Below are 20848 nucleotides of genomic sequence, written 5' to 3' on the forward strand. Positions count from 1 at the left end.
GCGAGTCCGGGCAGTGGCAGACTTCATCAAAGGCCCCATTCCGTCCGTGCTCGTGTTCTTCAAACACAGAACGCGATTGCCAGCTTTCGACTTCGACCCATATGGTGCAGCGTATAAGGGGGCAAGATACAGCAAAACCGATTCAGAACGTTGCAGTGAAGCGAGCGTTGGGAAAAGCGGCTCCGGCGCGCTCGGCTTGACAACGAATGTAATTTAATCAACGAGCAGCGCCAGATCGCGTGCTGAAGGGAAGCACTTTGCTAGGACCAACGATGACGTCGTCCGTTTTAGTTTTCATCTGAACGGTGGGAAAACAAACGGGAACATGTGCAGCACCGTAATATGATTAAACACCGTTAAATTGGGTATGAAATCAGTGGGTTTTACATTTTAGTACAATGTACTAAATATGATTAGTGTTAGCGGGCTTGAAATTTTTCATGGAAATATTTCGACCGTTGCTGAAACAATATTCAAACAGATTATTCTCAATATGCTGCCCTGTTATTTAATTCCGTGCCTCACTTCGTTCTCTAAAATCACACTTCACTCTCGCATGTCCGTTTTGCAGAGAAAACGAATCTGGTAACATATTAGATAATTTATTGCAACGCATGGAACAGTACGCCAACAATCTGGAGGCGCTGGTCGACGAGCGAACGCGGGACTACTTCGAGGAGAAGCGCAAATGCGAGGAACTGTTGTACCAGCTGTTGCCCAAGTAAGTGACCGTTCTGAAAGTATAGGGTATGCGCCATTTTTAATGGCTCAACGCATCATCACATCTTGTTCTCCTTCCGCCGCTTCTCCGTAGATCCGTGGCGGCGCAGCTGATCATGGGCAAATCTGTGATAGCGGAAACGTATGATCAAGTAACTATTTATTTTAGCGATATAGTCGGCTTCACCGCGATTTCGGCGCAAAGCACCCCGATGCAGGTCGTCGATCTGCTGAACGATCTCTACACCTGCTTCGACTCGATCGTCGAGAACTTTGACGTCTACAAGGTGAGTCAATTTCGGTCAAAAAAATTCCACCAAAGTCCAGTTACAATCCGCCGCACATTTGTCATCATTTATTGGGCCGCTTGCTATCAGTTACAGTCTGGCCTTTGTTTTCTTGTTTTTCGGTTGAACCGAAATGAAAAGCTCTCCTCCAAAAATGCGGAACGTGAAGCACTGTGCGCCTCCATTGTGAGTGGCCACCATTCGGAGAGTCACTGGAGCCGTCAGCGCAAACGTCAACCAGTTCCGGGGAAACAACTTAATCATCGCATCTTATTTCAATTCATTCATTCGCTTTGTGATGGCGAATATCGACGGGGAACGCCGAACAATTTTGGGCCAATCAATTGTCCGATTACTGTCAGGCGGGGGTCGGGGCGCGTTCCCACGCAAAACCGACGAGAGATTACCGACCCCGCGAGGGCAATCCTCCTCCTCCTCCGGTCGTTGATCCATTGTTTACCATTGGAGAGCAGCACTTTATCCGTCACCGAAACGTGGACCTCAGCCACGGTGGGATGAAAAATTAAGAACTCGGCAAACGTAATGATCCCGTCGTCCGTGATTAATTTATCATCACGCAGGGCGCAACACACAAAAGCGAAGCGAAACACCAAATCCCATCGCTCTCGTTTTTTCTCGTCGGGCGGATGATAAATTTTTGTCGCAAATGACAGGACGGGCGGACACCGGTGTCCGGTCTGATAGAAGCTTTCTCCGTTTAAAATATCGAGGGACTCACGGCGCTTTCCCATCCACAACAGGTCGAGACGATCGGTGACGCGTATATGGTCGTGTCCGGGCTCCCGGTACGTAACGGAAATTTGCACGCCCGCGAGATATCTCGCATGGCCCTGCGGCTGCTGGCGGCCGTTTACAAGTTTTCCATCCGCCATCGACCCAACGAGCAGCTGCGGTTACGGATTGGGCTACACAGCGGTAAGCGACTCGATTGGGTTTTGTTTTTATTCCGAAGCAGCAACCCTAACCTGTCTCTCTCGCTCTCTCTCTCCGCAGGACCGTGTGTGGCCGGTGTGGTCGGGCTGAAAATGCCACGGTACTGTCTGTTTGGTGACACGGTCAACACGGCCAGCCGGATGGAATCGAACGGGGAGGCACTCAAGATTCACGTTAGCCACACCACAAAGACGCTGCTGGACACGTTCGGCACGTTCGACGTCACCGAGCGGGGTCTGGTGCCGATGAAGGGCAAGGGCGAAATGCTGACCTACTGGCTGAACGGGGAACGCCCCGGACGCGATGCTAATGGTGGTGGCACACTGGGTTTAATGCTGCCCAACGGCATGAAGCAGCCGGCCACCGGTGGTCGTCAAGGACCGGTGCCGTCGGCCCCATTAACCGAAGGACTGCTGACCAGCACGGCAGCGGGCGGCACTTCAACCGAGCAGCAACCAAACCCGGCTGGCGGCAGCCCGGCGCTAACGGCACGGGCCGGCACCCCCGTGGCCGGCATCCTAACTAACGGGACGCACCACAATAACAACAACAACAACACGATGTGTAGTCTGAACAACAATCATGTCCACCATCACCACCACCACCATCACGGTGCATCGCCCAACAATGGCTGCCATAATAGTGCGCACGTCACTGTAGTAACGCCCAGCGCCAAAAAGCTCAACAGCGTTTCGTACAGCTTCATCAAAGCTCCGCCTGCTACGATGGTGGCGACCAGCAACAGCAGTAGCAGCGGCGGTAGCAGCAAAACCCCGGCGTTCCTTGGCAAGCTCGGCAAGCTTGGTGGTGGTGCTGAAGGGGACACCGCGGCCACATCCGGTGGCAGCGCTGGCACCGTCGGATCGGAAATGGATGTGTTACGCAGCGGTAGTGGCGGTGGTGGAGCTAGCGTTACGCAGCCGTTACTAACGTGAACGGGCATTCGCGCCATCGATTTCCGATTTTGTGGTCCACTGAAACTCATCACCTCTCCGGAATGTGCGCCGTGCGTGACGGAATTCGCCCCGTCGCCCCGTCGTCGTCATGGAAAGAAGGAATTCAATTAGTGTCGGGGAAAGTAATGAAAAGATTCACGGGGGAGGGTAGCACGGCCGTTTTATTGCTTAATCCTCTGTTGGCCACCGTGGTGCTCTCTCTTTCTCTCTCTGCTCAATGACCTTTCCTTCGATGTACCGCCAACCCATGGAAGGGAGGAAACGGTGCCAATCGAAAAAACCAACCAGTGATTAGATGCCGCCCAACCGATGCTGCTGGACCGCGGTCATGTCAGAGAACGGATGTATTATATAGCTTGTAAGGTGTTTGTACATAACAGCAGGACGCGACGTCGCGCACGTACTTAAAAACCGTAGCAAAACCTCCTTGTCACTCACCGTTCGTCATAAAAAGTAAGTCGTATATCTACCGATCGGCGCATCGATGGCGAACTGAGTGAGGTCACACTAGTCGCAAAGTTAATCAAGCAAAAGTATCCTTCTTGTCGGTGGTGTGTGGTACAATCGCCTGAGCCCGTTAAAGTCTGAGGAACACATATTCTCCCCGTGTGCACACACGAAAACTATACGCTCACAGTGCTGTAATCCGTGGTCGTCCGTGGTCGGTTGGTTTGGGGGCAGCAACAACCGGCCTACACGGGTCGATCGATATTGTACAGTTACGATTAGTAGTAACTTCTCTAGCTCTCCATTCAACTACCCAGCTACCTATCGCCACCGGGCAGGGGACTGGCAGAGAGACTTCCATATGTGCTTAGTGTTTAACAGGGAACCCACAGAGGCCAGAGATAGACAGCAATTGAATGTACAACCCAACACATGTATTGTAGTAGTAGCAGTAGTATATCGGAGTAAGATCGGAGTTCACAGATTCCACGGTTGGAACCCCCGCGATAAGGCCATGATCACCGTGCGAGTACAATATTCCGGTATACCGTGGCCAGTAAAAGCGTAGGCGCGTTGTTGTAGGTGTGTAGGTTTACAATGTATCAGTAGCAAACGTAATATGATGTGACCAAAAACCGCGCATGAGCAGTGGCCACACAGTGCGTGTCTCTATAATCACACTTAAACGCGCTCAGGCGCAAGAAACAGGGCCGAAGAGTGAGAACCGCGCGGGAGCAACTCTTACTGTGCAAAATCAAAAATCATTTACAAAAGGTGAATAAAACAGTGTTATCAAACAACCCGGGCGTGTGAGTGCGCTGGGAAGGGACATCGGGTGAAAGAAACCGGAACGAGCAACATCCTCCCGTGTCGTTCTGTTTAAAATATGCAGTCCGCTCTTTCGGTTGAGCACGGCTTGCTATGATTTCCGACTCCGACACCACGGGCACCAGCAGGGCAGCATAAAAAGGAGGCAGCGCGCCGGCCAGAGCCGACCGCAGCGAAACCGAGCCAACGAGAGTGCGCCATTCGGTCTCTCGCTCCGACGCGCAACACAGAATTAATGTTTGCCACAAACGATGCCGACTGCGCCAACTAGACACTAATTGCATCACCGTTGTAACGGGATCGCATGCGCCTCAGCAGTCCGCGCACTCGCGAGTACGCCGGAGCGCATTCTTTCGTCCGCTTCCAAAACGCGGACAACCGTTTTCGCAATATTCGGACAGAGATTCGTACGTTCGTTTCGTTTGTGTGTAATATTCATAGTTTTTCTGGTTTTATTACTTTTTTTCATAACAGTTATTATTTCTTCCAAATACGATTTCTTATGGTGTGTAGTTTTGTATTACGCTGCTCTACCTCTCTCTCTCTTTAGCAACTCGGGCAGCACTATATGGTGGTGGTACTATCTCGCTCTCTCTTTATCGATTATTACTTAGTTCATTTATTCTTCCCGAAATGTTAGATCCCGCGGCTTGTGTCCCGGCACCGCAAGAGCCTCGGCGGCGGGGTCCACTACTGCCTCGTGCCGTCGTTTAACTTGATTTAGTGGTTATTAATTTATGTAAATTTGTATGTGCGCGCTCTGCGCATTTTAAAACTAATATGTGCCTTCTTACACGCCGTGCCGCTTCTCATCTCGCTCTCTCTCTCTCGACACACACGGAACGGTGGTTCCGTGGTTCCTCCAGATACCCAGATTTAATTCGATTTATTTTTCGACAGCTTTTCCAAAAACAAACGTTCTAAGGTAGAATATGAGGTGCGCGCCTACGCTAAAGTAGTACAAAAAACTGTACCCACCTGCGTCGAACCGGGCGCCCGAAAAGAGATCATAAAAACGCGACATCCGAAAGGAAATAATAATGATCTATAAAGTGTTAAATAATAAAACAGCGTTCATTTACAGATATTTTTTACATCGGCCACACCGGTGGGCCGGAGGTCACACGGCAACAAATCGTCGGCCGGTGACCGGAGAGTACTACTTAAAATTAAACCGAGTCGCAGGCGCGCCGTTTCGTACCGGCGAAAGAACTAACCTTGCAAAAGAAGCTGGAAGCTTGCCGGAAAGACACGCGCAAACAACTTGTGAGGGCAGTTTTTGCTTCCAGGACGAACACATACCGATAACGAATGCCTCTCCACTAACGGCCGCGGCGGCGGCGGCGTTCATTCCTACCCATCTTCCTGTGTGCACATAACGGTCCCAACTACTAGAGAGAGTTCTACGAGTGTTGCTTGTTTGTGTATATTTTACCGTCGCGAGCGGATCTGCAAGGAGCGGAGGACGCGAACTGTGAATTGCTACTACCACACACCCTGCAAACGTGGATTTGGTCAAACTGCTGCTCTCCTCTTCCTCCTCGACAGACAGACTCCCTTAATAAACCTGTGAAGCTGCCGGGCCGGGCCTGAGTGGTTGATACTGTCTCTTAAGGTTACGGGACGCGACGCGCCATCGTCGCCAATAATAAATTGCGTATTGGTTTTACCTGTAATTTGTTATCGTTTTGCTTGTCCTTCTCTGTTCCATTTTTGTAAACTTTCGTACTTTAAAAAGCTTCCTAAAAAGCTGGAAAGAATATACGGGTTACGACGGGAGCGCGCGGTGCGGCGCCTTCTGCTGCCCGGGTGTGGTCCGGGTCACTAAGTAGTATATAATTTTGGCATGATCGTACTTCCTACTTCTTCCTTATTGCATTTACGTCTTTTGTGCGCCTCTCGTTTGCGGGGGGACACTCGTGGGTTGTTTACCTGGGCGATAGGTCTCTAATTCAGGAAAAAAAAAACTAAACACAGCGAGAGAGAATGAGGGCGGCGCACAGCAAAAACCAGAAAACATTTAACAGAAAAAAGAGAATAATTGAAAAACAAAAACACTAAAATTTTCGTAAAATCGAAAAACAAATGAATGAAAAAACGTTTAACGATAAGGGACAGCAGGAGGTTGTATCAAATCGGGGCATTAAAACACTGTCTACCCCAGACAGTGGATAGGAAAACGGAAAGATTAGTAAGCAAATAAATAGAAACTCAAACACAACCTCTCCCAGATCATCTAAGCTTGATCTCGTATGGCAACCGATTCCTCGACCGATCATACTCAGCATCCACAGTCTACCGCTCAGTGTAAAGTTAAGCGCCCTGCTCTCACCTTTATTTCGGTGTGTTGAGTACTACAAATATATAACTGCTTTTTGTTGTATCCTGAATATCTTTGCTTTGCTTGGGACGCCCCGTTAAGCTACCTCCTCTTCTTTGGGGTGTATATAATTGCGTTGACTGTCTACACGTCTCCCAATACGTTCCTCCACTTTTACTAGACCCTTTCGGGGTCCCGTTTCCTTGCGGGTTACGCTGTGGGTGTGCCTTACTACCACTAATAGCGCACGTATCTATAAAACAGGTGAATGAGGTTTGCTATAATTTGCTTGCTTGCATGAGTGAAGATGAATGAAGAGATGTGCATAGAGCAGCTTTGCTTGATTCTCCACAACCTGCCTATCGCGAGACGGCCAAAAGAACTATAACTCTAGAGCGCGTTCCATCTTGAACCAAGGTTAGGCGTTCCGAAATCAAAAAATTAATAAAACTCAAGAACACAGCCACCACAAACTGGCCGCCCACCGGACATTATCGTCGAAAACGTATTCCGGTGTCCGGCGAATGACTAAACACATACGCGTACCGCGGGCGGCGCGGAGCTTGGCAGTTGATAAGTGCAAATGATTAAATCAGTCTTCAGCGTGACGTGCGAGGGATGTGTCCACGCGGATCGTTTCGCCACGCGTCGTGCTTTGTTTGACGCAGACCGCAATCGTTGGACGTGTTTTGTAAGGTGACACAACACTAGACACAATAATGGCAGTTGTGACGAAATTAGATGGTAGATAAGTGGTACACAAATGAGGAGCAAACGCTCGGAAACGCTCCATGTGGCCCGGGAGCGCACGCGCCTTAATTTATAAAATTTAATTTCTAAAGTCTTACGCGCCGACCACCTGTCCTAGTAGGCATGCTGTGTTGCACTCAAGAGTTAGGGCGTTTCCTAGGCAACCACAATTGGGGCGATCTACTCAGTAGACCGTCGCCGTCCCGTTTTCGCGCGTGTCACATTGATTTAGAACATTTCAAATTAGTTGTAACCGTATAATCTAAAAAACAACTCAAAAGTAATGCTTTCGTTCTCGCCATTTTCTAAACTCAAACTAGTTCGCGGTGCCAGCGTTGACCTTAAAACGGACAGTATAAAAAAGAATTCCCTAATAGAAACACGCAGTTACGAACGCACGAGCAACGATGGAAAATCAACGTAAAAATCAAACCGATCCGATCGAAGTCTATCAAAAGTGTCCATCACTGTGTAACGCGGCATGATGATGAGGTCTCGCAGCAGTTCTACGTAAGCCAGCTTTTGACCACCACCAGCAAATCAGGTCGTTGCGGTGGTGCTGCTGCCGGCTGATCGGGCAGCCGCCCTAGCCGAGCTGGACGATGCGTTCGAATGCTCATCGTCCCAGTTCCAGTCTTTGCCTTTCGGGCGAAATTTGGCCGATTTGTGCTTGTGGTGAAGATGGGAGGTGGTATCGCCAGCGCCCCCTACGGTGGAGGAAGTTGCTGGTGTTGCTGCTGCCGTTGCTGTCTCTAGCGACGATGGCTGCAGGACGTGTGCAGCACCGGTACCGGCGCCGGTGGGCCCAGAATCGGTAAAGTCCGTCTGATCCATCGCATCACCGCCACTGATGGCACTGTTCCGGCCACCGCTCAGACTTTCCTCGTACTCTTCCCAGTTGCGCTCGCGAAACTTTTTCTTGTAGTGCTTGGCGGACGACGACGAGGAGGACTTTGACTGACGCTGGTACTTGAGCGGAATGCCCAAACTGTTGCTATTGCTGGTGGCGGCCGGATTTAAGCCACTGGCACCACCGCTTCCGGGATGCAGTAGCGCGGGTTGCACGATCGTCGTTTGACCAACGCCACCGACCGCAGCTGCCGCTTGGCTGAACAGAAGCGGCGGGCTCGACGAAGGGCTCGGTGTTCTTGGTAATCCCACATCCGACAGTGGCGGACTGTCGACCGGTTCCGCTGGCGAAGATTTGATGATCGGAATCATGTGCTTCATCATCAATCCAGCAGTGTGTGTGGCACCACCGGCCGTCGAGCCAACGCCAACGCTACCGCTTAGGCTGCTAATCATGCTGCTGCTACCGCTGCCCGTGCTGCTGGCCGTACTGCCTGCGCTCGCACTGCTCGGTGGCACATCGAGCTGCGAAGACGACGAGGACGACGACAGGAACGTGCGGCTGTGATCGCTCTGGTTGATGCCACTGTCCGGGGAGGTCGTGCAGCTCGTGGACGATGGGGGGGCATCCTCGTTGGATCGACGCGTTTTATCGAGCTCCGTCGAAGCGAAAGCCACCAGGCGATCGAACCCGGAGCTGACCCGATCGTGCCAGCTCGACTCGTCGTCACCGACCACATCATCTGTTGTCGTTTTGGGGGGGGAAGCACAAAACCAATCAATTACAATGCCAGACGCGTTCAACACACGTTATGTTTGTGATCTTTTTTTGCAACAAAAAATGAGTTATGAAAAGAAAAATGTAAATGCAAATGGAAATGAAACAAAACAAAAACAAATGTAAGCTCCCTGTAGCAATGTAAACCGCAAAACGATGGTACGTCTACTAGGATGTGACAACGGTTAACGTTTAAAGTGTTCGAACTAAAACTGACACAACCAACACGGTCGCTGTCAAATGCAACACTAGCGTTGCTGGGCAATGTGTGAGCACAAAAACACGAAAATATAAGACGCGCGGAGAGTGGTCAACCGGTAAGTGGTCAATGGCAACGCAAAACACAACAATTAACAACAACAATAACAGTAGGAACACCGTCACCACCACCAGGCAGGTATTGAATAACAGCAGAACTACGCAGAACTACAAACTACTCTATCTGGGTACTAGTAATCGATTATGATACGAACTGAAATGTGAAAACATGTTGCGTGTAAATAGGTGTAAAACAACGAAAAATGGCAAACCACAACCACAACTACACCGACTATTATGCGTACGTGTCACGTAAATAACGGTCAAACGGTTACTAAGATTAGATCCTAAAAGTTACAAAACTCGATCTTGACATATAAACCACAATAGCATGCAAGCGGTGACAAGAACCATCAACTCCGACTACAACGACGATGCGCCTCCTCCTAGAAGATCCTGCGCCGCGGGCAGTCCATTATGAGCCACCAGCCCATTGAGACGATAGCAGTGTCAGTCCCTGGCACACACGCCTCGATATGTTTGTATATGTCCTGAGCAAAGGATTGTTCTACAATTGTGTCTTTAAGTTTACGTTTTATTTCCATTGGTTTCTTTTCATAGTCCGGGTCCCCGCGCGTAATCTTTACATTGTTCCAGTATGAAGTTATAACGGCGCGTCGTTATTTATTGTGAGTTATTTTTAATCGAAAATTTGTTCCCTGTTTCGCACAGTTTGTTTTACAGGATTGGTACACGATTGTTATATTTACACTGCCGGCCTTGTCCTCGTCAAACCCAAAGCTCAAATGCATTAAATTGTTAACCGAAAGTATCGGAACGGGGCCGAACATTAGTTGAGAGTTGTTTGAACGAAAGAGATGGCGTTACACAACGTTAAAAAAACCTCCAAGTAATTATATCCCGTTTTGTTAAAAGTTTTTGTGAGTTCAATGAACATGGTACGATCGACGGGAACCACCCAATTCTTATACGCTTTTATTTTGATGTATGTTTGTATTCTTTTTAAATATGTTAGCAAACCAAACACCCGCGAACGATCACTTTTCGGGTTTTGTTTTTATTTTCTATTATTTACACAAACTGCTAATTGCGTTTTCTTTGCGATCTGTTATCCGGTTTCGTTGTGTTTTTTGTTGCAATGCCTTGTTACACTTGACAAGAGTATGTCGGCTCGTGTCTGTCCTCATTCTCTGATCCTCAACTGATCTTGCTGATCCGATCGCATTCTTCCACACGCACGCACACACAAATACAAGAGGACATATGTTCCATTGCCATATGTACTATGGCCATGGACAAGAGGGCAAATAATTGAGCATCAACGATGTCAAATACATCAAACTACAACACCAACACAAAAAACATCCCAAACACAACACAGAGCGAAAAGTGATAGCCAATCAGTAATTGTTACGGCACAGGACAATCAATGACTCCCGGAAACCCAGTGATGCGTGTGGGAAAAGTCGAGCTATCGAATGGAGAGCCCACGGATGGAGTTTACGTTTCCTAACCTAAAGCTCAAGCCCCGCATGTCGTATGATCAACCCTTGCTCGATTTAGCGTGAAAATGTGACCAAATGATGAGAGGATGTGCGTTTGTGTGTTTGCGGTAGTGATGTGAACCTCGTGTTCATCTGTGGTGATCATTCAAATTTCTGGTTTTCCGGCCTCTAAAATTACACTTTGAAAAGCGAGGGAACTTCTAGCGAACGCGCGGCGGCGGCGAATGGGATTATGATGAATGTTTGTTGCTGTCATTAATGATCGTAGGCAAACAGAGAGAAAGAGAGAGAAAGAGAGAGTGAGAGAGAGAGAAGGAGAATGGAACTTACCTGTGTATCGAAGTAAGGGGGAGGATTGTGGATCACCCGTTCGTTTTGCAAATAATAAAAATCTGTAGGAGTTTCAGTCGGTTTATGGTTGTTCCGGGGTCGCGTGTTGGTGTCAGAAGGAAGGAAGGTGGCCGTAAGCAGAGAACGCGCACGCCCCAGCAGTATATTTCGGTTTCTAACTTCGGTTTTCCATTACGATCGAACACATCATGGTCCGACGGGTCATTTGGAGGAAGGATCACCGCCGATGGTGCGACCGTTACGACGGAGGATGCGGTCCAAAAACAGTTGACCGCTCACCGGTCTCTGCTGCAGTGCTCGTGGCGCTAGTCGGAACGGTTTCGTGGCCGTTCATCATTGTTGCTGCTGGCGACGCCGGTGGCTGAGGGAAGGCAGAATGAGGCAGTTGTTGCAGTGCTAGCTGCTGCTGGTGGAGCGGTTCATCATGACGATCATGATGACGGTGGTGTTGTGCTGGTTGCTGTGGCTGACGCTGAGCGGTTGCTGCTGCCATCTTTACATTTCGTGAAAGATTCACCTTGCTGCACATGGCGGAAGGATCCGAAACGGAATGATCGTGTTGTCGGTGATACAAGCCTCCGGGAACGGTAATAATTTTAACATCAGCCGTTGCCAAGGAACCCGTCAAGCTTGTTGGAAGAACATTAGAGTCTACTCGATGAGCAGCGGCTGCAACAACAGCTTCAGCTTCAGCAGCAGCAACACCACCGAAGCTTAATCCCTCTCGATCGTGTACTACCGCCGACCGCAAACTACTAACGGACGAATCGTTAGTTCCCTTTCTTCGGCAATCATCACCACCAGCTTCAACCATGATCGCCATCTTTGACGGGGGTGCGTCTTCGATCGAGTTAAGAATTTTATACACGGTGGCCGCGGCCATTGGCTCCGGCGTGACCGTTCCCGAAGCACCTTCCCTGGTGCATTCGATCGTACCGGTCACGCTGTTGAATATGATAGTGGTAGTTACGTTAGTCGTATTATTAGGCTTCCCATCAGCAACCAACGACGAGCAGGCGGACGACGGTCTCATATCGGACGTTGCAGTCGTCTGTTTACTGACACTCTCCTTTCCTTCTTTGGGCTTGCGTTTCGGTACCATGTATCTGGCCGCCGGTGACCGGATGCCGATGGTGGTTTTGGAAGTTTTAGACGAAGCACCGTCACTACTAGTGAAGTAAAAACTACCACCATCACCACCACCATCGCCGCTGTCGGAGGTAGCTGAAGTTGATGCGGTAGAAGTAGTAAAGGTAGTAGTAGAAGTAGTAATGGTAGTAGCGGCGATCAGACGAGGAGTACCGTGCCCTAAGACCAATATACACACTCATATACAGACAGGCAACAATGTTTATACATTTTCTGTTCTTCCTTCTTTGAGATAAATGGCGAATCTGCACCTCATCGAACTCAGCAGTCTGGTAGTAGAGACAGCGAACCCAACCAATGCGACTCCAAACCAGCATGGCGATTTATTGTCCTCAAACGATCTACTCAAGCGTGCATATGCTTGGCGAGTATGAAAATCATGGGGTGGTCTATGCTAGCATACCGTACACGACATAACGAAATTAACAACGAGCAAACCCCGGGAGACGGAGAAGAATGTTATAGCGAACCCCGGAACCAAGCGAACCAAGGAACGAGGGAACGAGCTTATAATGGACGGATACACCTGCTTTGTACAACAGTATCGGGGAAGTAGATTGCGCCAACATTCGTCTGTTGAAGCCGTAAAACACGAAACAGTACGTGTAGACTGGCAAACCTTTTACTCTACGCTATATCGGAACAAACTCTTATCAACAGTGCATATATATGAAGCAAATCAAACGTGTGTTCTAATTTGTGCCAAATACTACTAGAAGCGTCAAAGCAGAACATCAAAACTAATAGTACCGACTTTGCTGGGAAAACAACGCGAGCCCATCTAGCATCCTACGAACGCAAGATTGACGGAAGATTTTGGATGGTAAGATGTCATCATTGCTAAAACACCGATGTGGTACAAGTAGTGATAAAGCGAAATAATTCAACCAAGTCACCAATCCAGGGCTATCGAACTCCAAGAACGATGGCGCTATATCTTTTAAAATATGTGCTAATAGAACTGACCATTGAAACTCTGCCTTGAATCTTGTCTTCGCGTAGATTACTAGATACAACCGAGACGGCTCATCAAGGACAATGGGTTGCGCGACACAATGACTGTCTCAAAAGGAAACTACAGTAAAAGAAACGTAAGAAACGCAGATTTAGTGGGCTCAGAGAAATGCAATCCTATGCAGCTTGGTGGCCTATGTTTTCATAAAAGCGAAACATCAGTGTAAATGTGTGCCCTCTATAGGGACAACATCTCTAGGGCCGAGAGTGACAGTGCGCTGGCCCGAATGGACGGCGGAGTTTTAACCAACCGCGGTTGGGTTTTGTGCGATTTTCGTGCGTGATTTTTCTGTGATTAGAAAAACGAACGCAATGCGTTACATGAAAGCTCACGACATCAAGCGGAGGGTGAGATAAATTGCTGGCACGCACACAAACACACGCACGCACGGTACCTGATACTTCTTCACGGCTGGTTCGCGGAAGCGTGCACCGTGGCTTCGATACCCCTAGCTATCGATAATAGGTAGCACTAATGACAGTAGCTGTTCCTGTTGGAGAGCGCGTGATGGAAGGAAACGGAAGAAAAATAATATTGTTTATGCACTGTGTACTATTAAACAAACACAACGAGAGCAAGCTACAGCTCGGTCGCGGCATTGTGCTTAGCAGCGCTTTCATCAAAGCAATCCCTGGGTTACGACAATCAAAACTCATAGCGGATTAGCATTCCTCTGAGCCACTCATTCTGGAGCCGTCTTTCCGTTCATGTTCATGGCCGACAAATCGTATTTCGAAGGTAGCTCAAACACGTAAATCATTACAATGAGGATTAGCACATTCGTTTAGAAGGTATAGAAAAAGCAACAGCTACACACAAAAAGGACAAGGAAGTAGTCAATACACGGCACACAACTGAAAGTAGAAAGGCAAGCTCAAATCAAACGAAAAAGCATTAACCAGAAGACCAGTAGATAGACGGAGAACCAATCGTATCGAAGCGTTACGAATTCGACATTGCACGAAACAAATAATAAATTAAAGCATGAAAATGAACTCTCGAAACCCTCCGTTAGTCGGCAGGGCCAGATACTACTAAAAAGCGCCATTGCCATTGGGTACGAAAGTAAAAAAGGGTACACGAAATTAAGAGAACCAGAACTTTCACCATCAACGAAACAAAACAAAACAAAAGCGATTTGCTCAGGGAAAAGGTGAAAATTCCGATCCAAAACGCTTACCGTCAACGTCATTCCGCGAGTGTTGGTGTTGCCGTAAGTGAAGCTGATGGTGGTGGTGGTGGTGCTGCTGCAGCTGGTGGTGATTGTGGTGAAGCGGATGGTGCAGATGGCGCCGACCGTCGTCGTCGACCGAAAGGGAATTGATTTCCGGACTCATCACCATCGGCGGAGCAACCAGTAGCCCGCTGTTGCGACCACCACTAACCGGTGATGGCCCCACACCGGTGGCTGCGACATTGGTCGGGCCGGAACCGTTGCCGCCCCGATGGTGGTGGTGCAATTCCGCCGCCTGTGGATTGCTGTGGATGAGCATCGCTTCGCTAGTGGCCACTGGTACCGACGATGCCGATGACGCAGAGCTCGTGTAGAGCATTTTCGGTGGCCGAGTGCCGGCCGGATGTTCGATAATCGGCGACGTTCGCTTTAGGGCTAGCGATGACGAGGACGATTGCGAAGAGGTTGATGATGAGGAGCAAGATGATGATGATGAGGCGTATTCTGTAGGAAGAAAGCGAATCGTGAAATTGAATCGATCCCGATCTCGCCGCCACCGACGCCACGAGCGCCACTCACTTTCAGACTTAATGTGTGCGGTTTGTACTATCTGAAGGCCACCACTTCCACCGTGGATATTGCTACTGTTGCTACTGTTGCTGCTAAGGTTCACGGAGTTACCATGATGGTGATGGTTGATGGCGGTTCCCACCAAATCGCGCCGGTTGCGCTCTTCGTCCTCTTCCTTGATCTTTAGCGTGGCAATGACGCGCGCTTGCAACGACGCAGCCAGTCCTACAAAAAACAGCGGAACCTTGTTTAGACACCCCTCGATCGAAGACCTACTGCCGCCACGGCGTTACCTTCCAGAGGGGGACCCCCATTGAGGCGATCCACCATGCGGCCCTCCTCCATGAGCAGCATGTCACGCGATCGTGCCATCATGCCGGACGCCGGCTCGATCACTACTGCGCCACCCGAGCTTCGATGGTGCAGATCCACCACCCCTGGGTGCCCTGGACCGCCGCGGTGCATCATGCCGTGCTGCTGCTGGTGATGGGCACTGTGGGAAGACGATAACGATGATGGCGAGGGCGACTGAATCGGGTGCTGCAGATGGTGCTGCTGCTGCTGCTGCTGGTGGTGGAGCTGCTGTTGCCGTTTCTGCTCATCGCTAAAGTACGACTCCAGGTAGGGTTTCATGTCAGCACGGGGCAGTGCCATGTACGGTAGCGATTCATGCCGTCCGGATTGTTGTTGATAACCGGGGCCAGCACTCCCACCGGACGGAGGAACTGGTGAGTATTGTTGTTGTTGTTGCTGTGCGGTGGTGGCCATCGATCGGGGTGATACGGTTGCACCCGGAACGGTTCCCCCTTTCGCACCAATCACTTTCGGACTGTAGCCTTGCGGTGGGGCAACCACCTGGCCACCGTGCAGATGCTGGATCGGTGATTTGCTCTGCTCCCCGACACTGCCCGGTCGCGAAATGGGACTGTAGGCACTCGGTGGTCCGACCACCGACTGACCGGCCCCATCCTCCAGCAAGCGAATGCTGACCCGCTCCGGACGCTGCACGTTCGTGTTGATGACCGTGTTGTGAGCCGCACTGGCCGCACCACCGCCCGTCGCTGGAGGGTGGGCGGACATGTTGATGGCTGCATTGATGATCGACTGGTTGGAGATCTCCAGTGTTCGTTCGATTTCCCCATTCACCAGATCACCGATCGTCTTCACCGTGCCCATGCCTCCGGCGCCCCCATGACCTGCCGACGGTCCACTCGCCGCCGACGGGTGTGTAAGTTTCTCCTGTGACAGATGCCTTCGGAGAGCCATCTTGGCTGGCGAAACCTGCGTGTAGTCAGGCTGTGAAGAAGTCGAACCAGGCCGAGAGTTGTTTCCTCCGTGGCCGCCGGCGTGTTGCGGGTGCTGCGACTGCTGCTGCTGCAACATATGCTGCTGCGAGGAAGACGACGAAGACGACGACGAACCGTGACCGGGGGAGTGGGTTACGAGTGGTATTGGTTGCTGTTGACCGCCACCGCCACCACCGCCGAGATGGTGATAACGAACACCGGACCCACTGGCCGGTGGCCCGTAGTCCATCGGAAGACTGTCCAGCGAGTTGGTCGACGAACTTCGCGAGTGACTTTGAAGCCCGCCTCCCGAGGACGCCACCGTCGTCGTTGCATCGATCGGTGCCGAGTTGTTGCCGGTGGCTCGTGGATCGAAGCGGAAGTTTTCAGGTGCCTTAAACTCCATCTTACCCTCGCCGGCCATTGGTGGGCCACGGTGATGATGGTGATGCATCTGGTGGTCTGCACCGTGCGCTGCTCCACCGTGGGTTGCGTATAGCAGAGCGACCGATCGCTCTCGATCGATGCGTTCTCGTTCCTGTTGCTGCTGCAAGATTTGCTGATGGGTGCTGACGGCCCCACCCGGCGAGTGATGACTCGGGATGCTGGGATGCTGCTGCTGCTGCTGCTGTGGGACCGTCGTCCCTCCCTTCGGATAGTGTTGGTATTTGCTCGGTGAGATCTTCGTCGAGGCATTGGTGGGGTGCATCTTGTACGGGGACGATGCCGTTGGCACGGGCGACGAGGTCGTAACGGGGCTAGGGTTGAGGCTATGATGATGCTGGCCACTCGTGATGACATTCAGCATTCCGCCGTGCTGCTGTTGATGGTGTAATGCATGGGGGTGATGATGTTGCTGCTGCTGCTGTTGCTGCTGCTGCTGCTGATGGTGGATAAGATGTTGCTGAGGATGGTGTGCCGTTGGACTGGGAACTCCGGCCGATCGTGCCGACATGTCTTGAGCAACGACCATGGCCGCATGCGAATGATGCGAACCGGCAACGACACCGGGTGACGATTGCAGATAAACTGTCGTCTTACCAACACCACCGGGAGCGGTACCATATCCAGATTTCAACGGTGACCCAGCGGAGTGCGGTTCGACCAGCATCGCTTGACGGTGCAGTGGTGTTGGTGGCGGCGCAGAACCGGTCGATGGGGCCGGGACACTGGCAGCACCACTACCACTCGACGACCCGGGCGTGGTCGTTGCGCTAGTTTTCGGCGATCCTTGCAACACGGATGTGATGATGCTCTTCAGGCGATCCTCAAAGTTGACCACCTTGTGCGAATCGTGCATCTTGCCACTTCCGCGGCCACCTCCTGCCACTGCCTCCGCCGTCGATGTCGCCGTCGATGCCGCTGCCCGTTGTCCGTGCGGATCCGGCCCAGGTACGTAGCATTTCGGAAGTTGCAATCCTCCACCGGTTTGAAGAGGCAACGGGCCCCCAGAAGACCCACTACTGACCACGCGAGGATGGTGGTGGGCTTTATTTATGGTCGAAACGGGCGCTGGCATAAGGGCTGCATCTGGCTGATGATGGAACTGCTGCTGCTGCTGCTGCTGCTGGGGGGCTACGGGCGGCTGAGGACCCAGAGTAACCACCGCCGCCGCTGCCGACGACGCATGCTGCTTGCCAACGTCCCCGCCGGCACCACGATGATCCTTGGCCGAGCTGTGCTTGCCTGCCGCCAACAGTTTGCCCGCCTCGATCTGCCGGCCCGTCTCGAGAATCTTTTGGGCCAAAATTTCCGGATTGTTCTCCTCGATCTTGCCGATGTCCGGAATTTCGGGCCACTCTTGCGAGCGTGTCCGGTGTTCGCGTGATTTTCGCTGCGAGCCACGGTTCGACGAGCTGGAACCACCGGAACCTGCCTGTTTCACTGGGAGGCCGGTCGTGCCGTGGCCAGCGGCGATCGATGGTACCACCTGGCTTTGCTGCGGAACAACGGACTGAAGCTGATGAGGATGATGGTGCAGACCCAGAGTTCCCGTGGGGCCGCGGGACGCGTATGCATCGCCTGCCTTCATCCCATCGATCACTGGTTGATCGCGTTGCTGATGGGCCGCCGAGCTGAGCAAATGAGCATCAACCACCCCTCGATCACGAACATCCGTGGCGCGGGCCACGGTTATGATGGTCGCCGTGTTAGAGGCTGGCAGCTGCGCCGCTGCACCTCCGACGGCCATCGTAACCTTTCGTTCGTCGGTCAATTTCTCGATCAGATTCAGTTCGTTCTCGAGGTTGGAAACCTGCGCGTTAAGCTTCTTGCGCTGCGCCAACGTGTTAGCGATCGCTTTCAGCACCAACTCGCTCGAACTCGACGGTGTCAGCTCCACGTCCTCGGCCTTGATGATGGTGTTGTACTGTTGCTGCTGTTGCTCTGTCAGCTTGGACACGTGTTGCACAACCAGCCGCTTCTGTTCCTGTTCCATCACGTTCACCTGGTTCTGCAGCTTGGCCGCCATCACCTGCAGCTCCTTGTGCCGCCCGACGATCTCCTTCGCTTTGCACAGCAGATCGTTCTGGCTCGTCGTGCTGATGCCCAGTTCGTTCATGCGCGCCTTCAGCAGGGCCACACTGTCATCGATCAGCACCTTGATCTGCTTCTCCAGCTGACCTGCCCGGTTCAGCAGCCACTGATTGCGCTCCCTTTCGCGCTCGATCTGCTGCTGCACGTTGTCTCTATAGGACGGCTTGCGCATCGCATCGATAGCCCGCATAAACTGTGATCTACAAATGAACAAAGGGGAACAAGAAAATCAAAATGAGAAAACCGTCGGCATCGTCGTCTTCGTCGTGGGTCGGACGGTCCACTTACTTGTACAGGTCCAGCAGTATCTGTAGCGCGTACGGTGTCTCGGACGGGGCATCGGGAATGTCCAGCTCGCTGTGCTGCATGTCGCCGGCCAGCGAAGTAAGCAACTGATCCACGCAGCCCGGTGCCGGCGGAAGCCGCTTGCCGATCATCTGCTCCGACGTGCTCAGCAGGGTTTCGTTGTGCAACAGATCCAGCCCGGCAATGTTAAGTGGTCGCCGCTGGCGACCCTTCTTGACCCGACCACGCTTCTTACCACCGGGTCCCGGCGGCCCTGCCACGGCGCCCATCGATAGCGCCATTGCCGCGGCGGCACTCGGAGCCAGCATCGAGGCAGCAGCGGCGCCCAATTCCGACTTTTTCACCGTCGCCTTGGTGCGCGTTATCTTACGCCGCTTTTTCGTCCCCACCGGTATCCGGCCGTTGCGCAGAACGGGCGAATTGTTGCTATTGTTGTTGTTCTCCTCCTCCGACGGGCTCGTCTTGCCGTCCTTGCTACTGTTCCAGTCCGCCCAAAGCTTCCGTCCGCCGGTCGCCGACGACACCACCATACCGTTGCCGCCATCTGCATCGCTGTCCGACGTGCTGTCATCATTCATCGCGATCAGTGCCTTCTGCTGGCTGCTGGCATTCTCTTTGCGTGATCGCGAAGCGCGCGTCGACTGAGAGCCACTGCCACCACTGCCGGTCACGCCGCTGCCCGTGCCGTCGTCGGTGCCCTTCGTTTTGAGCCGCTGGAAGTACCGCTCTAGTTTGGTGCGATCGATAATGTGCAAGTAGTACGACACCGGTTTTCCGGTCCACGACACCGAGCCCCGCAACGGGCTCATCTCGCTCACGTGCATGATCGTTCCGATGTCGCTCAGATTGCGGTCGGTGATGCGAAAGTTGAGGGGACAGAAGCTCTTCGACGACACGATCCGTGCCCCATCCTTCAGGTCGGCGAACCGTTCCTTCAGCTGGTGGTCCACGTTCGGGCCGAACGCAAAGTTGTTCACAAACACGATCGTGGCCGCCGTTATCTTCTCTCGGTACTCGTCCGCCAGAAAGTCACCCTTGATCAGCTCGTAATCGCCGTACTTCTTGCCGAACCAGCGCATCCACAGCTTGAACGTCGTGTTCATGCCCTCGGCGTACTTGGACGGCACGTCCGCCTTCTCGATCCCGAAGCACACCTTAACCGGCGTCGAAGCGGCCATCTGGAGCACCACCTGCCCCACGCCGGACCCGAGGTCGACGAACACATCGTCCGCGCTGATCTTCACCTGATCGATCATCTGGCAGATCAGATCGAACGACGTTTCGCCGTACACTTCGGGCGAGAACGGCTCGTACTGGTTAAGCTTCTCCGGTTCCACCACCGCCTGGTTGTACACCTGTTGGATGATGTGCTTCAGGAGGCCCCGCGAAGGGTACGTAAACCTCTGGTTCGACAGTGACGTTCCCTTTTCCTGCAAGCACAAATTTATTAGTTAATAAAACCACTTCTTTGACCTCCAGCCAACAGCAGCCAGACTTACCAGTGCGGCCACGCTGTCGATCGCGCGATTGAAGCGATCGCACAGATTCTTCATCGCGTCGTAATCGCCCGTGTCGAGCTTGTTGAGATCGATCTCCTCGATCGCCGACTTGATCTCCGGCATGTCCTCGCACACCCAGCGCACGTTCTCGATCAGCTCGATCCCGGAATCGTGCCCGGTACCGATCGAGAACGGCCAGTTGTACAGGAACGGCTCGGCACCGGCCGGTGACTGCAGCTTCAGCTCCTTATAATTCGGCGTGGCCATCCTGCCGATCGTGCGCGCTACTG

General features: G+C 52.0%; 2 protein-coding genes across 2 annotated transcripts in view; one reads left to right on the forward strand and one right to left on the reverse strand.

Moving 5' to 3' along the window:
• LOC131211984 (atrial natriuretic peptide receptor 1) overlaps positions 1 to 2896 on the forward strand; it is a 25919-nt gene extending 23023 nt beyond the window's left edge. The window contains exons 12-15 of the mRNA XM_058205687.1: positions 572 to 721; positions 815 to 1007; positions 1769 to 1943; positions 2022 to 2896. Coding sequence (XP_058061670.1) covers positions 572 to 721; positions 815 to 1007; positions 1769 to 1943; positions 2022 to 2896 — 1393 coding nt within the window. The remainder of the gene's footprint in view (positions 1 to 571; positions 722 to 814; positions 1008 to 1768; positions 1944 to 2021) is intronic.
• A 4906-nt stretch (positions 2897 to 7802) lies between these two features.
• On the reverse strand, positions 7803 to 20825 carry LOC131211988 (histone-lysine N-methyltransferase, H3 lysine-79 specific). Its single transcript, XM_058205695.1, has 10 exons — positions 20559 to 20825; positions 19042 to 20489; positions 15226 to 18953; positions 14942 to 15157; positions 14669 to 14866; positions 14468 to 14596; positions 14369 to 14389; positions 8578 to 8854; positions 8048 to 8496; positions 7803 to 7996 (listed from the first exon to the last, which is right to left on the reverse strand). Exons 1-10 carry the CDS (start codon positions 20823 to 20825, stop codon positions 7803 to 7805), a joined length of 6927 nt encoding a protein of 2308 aa, XP_058061678.1.
• Between the last annotated feature and the right edge of the window lie 23 nt (positions 20826 to 20848).

Source organism: Anopheles bellator, chromosome 2, assembly GCF_943735745.2.
Source record: "Anopheles bellator chromosome 2, idAnoBellAS_SP24_06.2, whole genome shotgun sequence".
Taxonomy (NCBI): Eukaryota; Metazoa; Arthropoda; class Insecta; order Diptera; family Culicidae; genus Anopheles; species Anopheles bellator.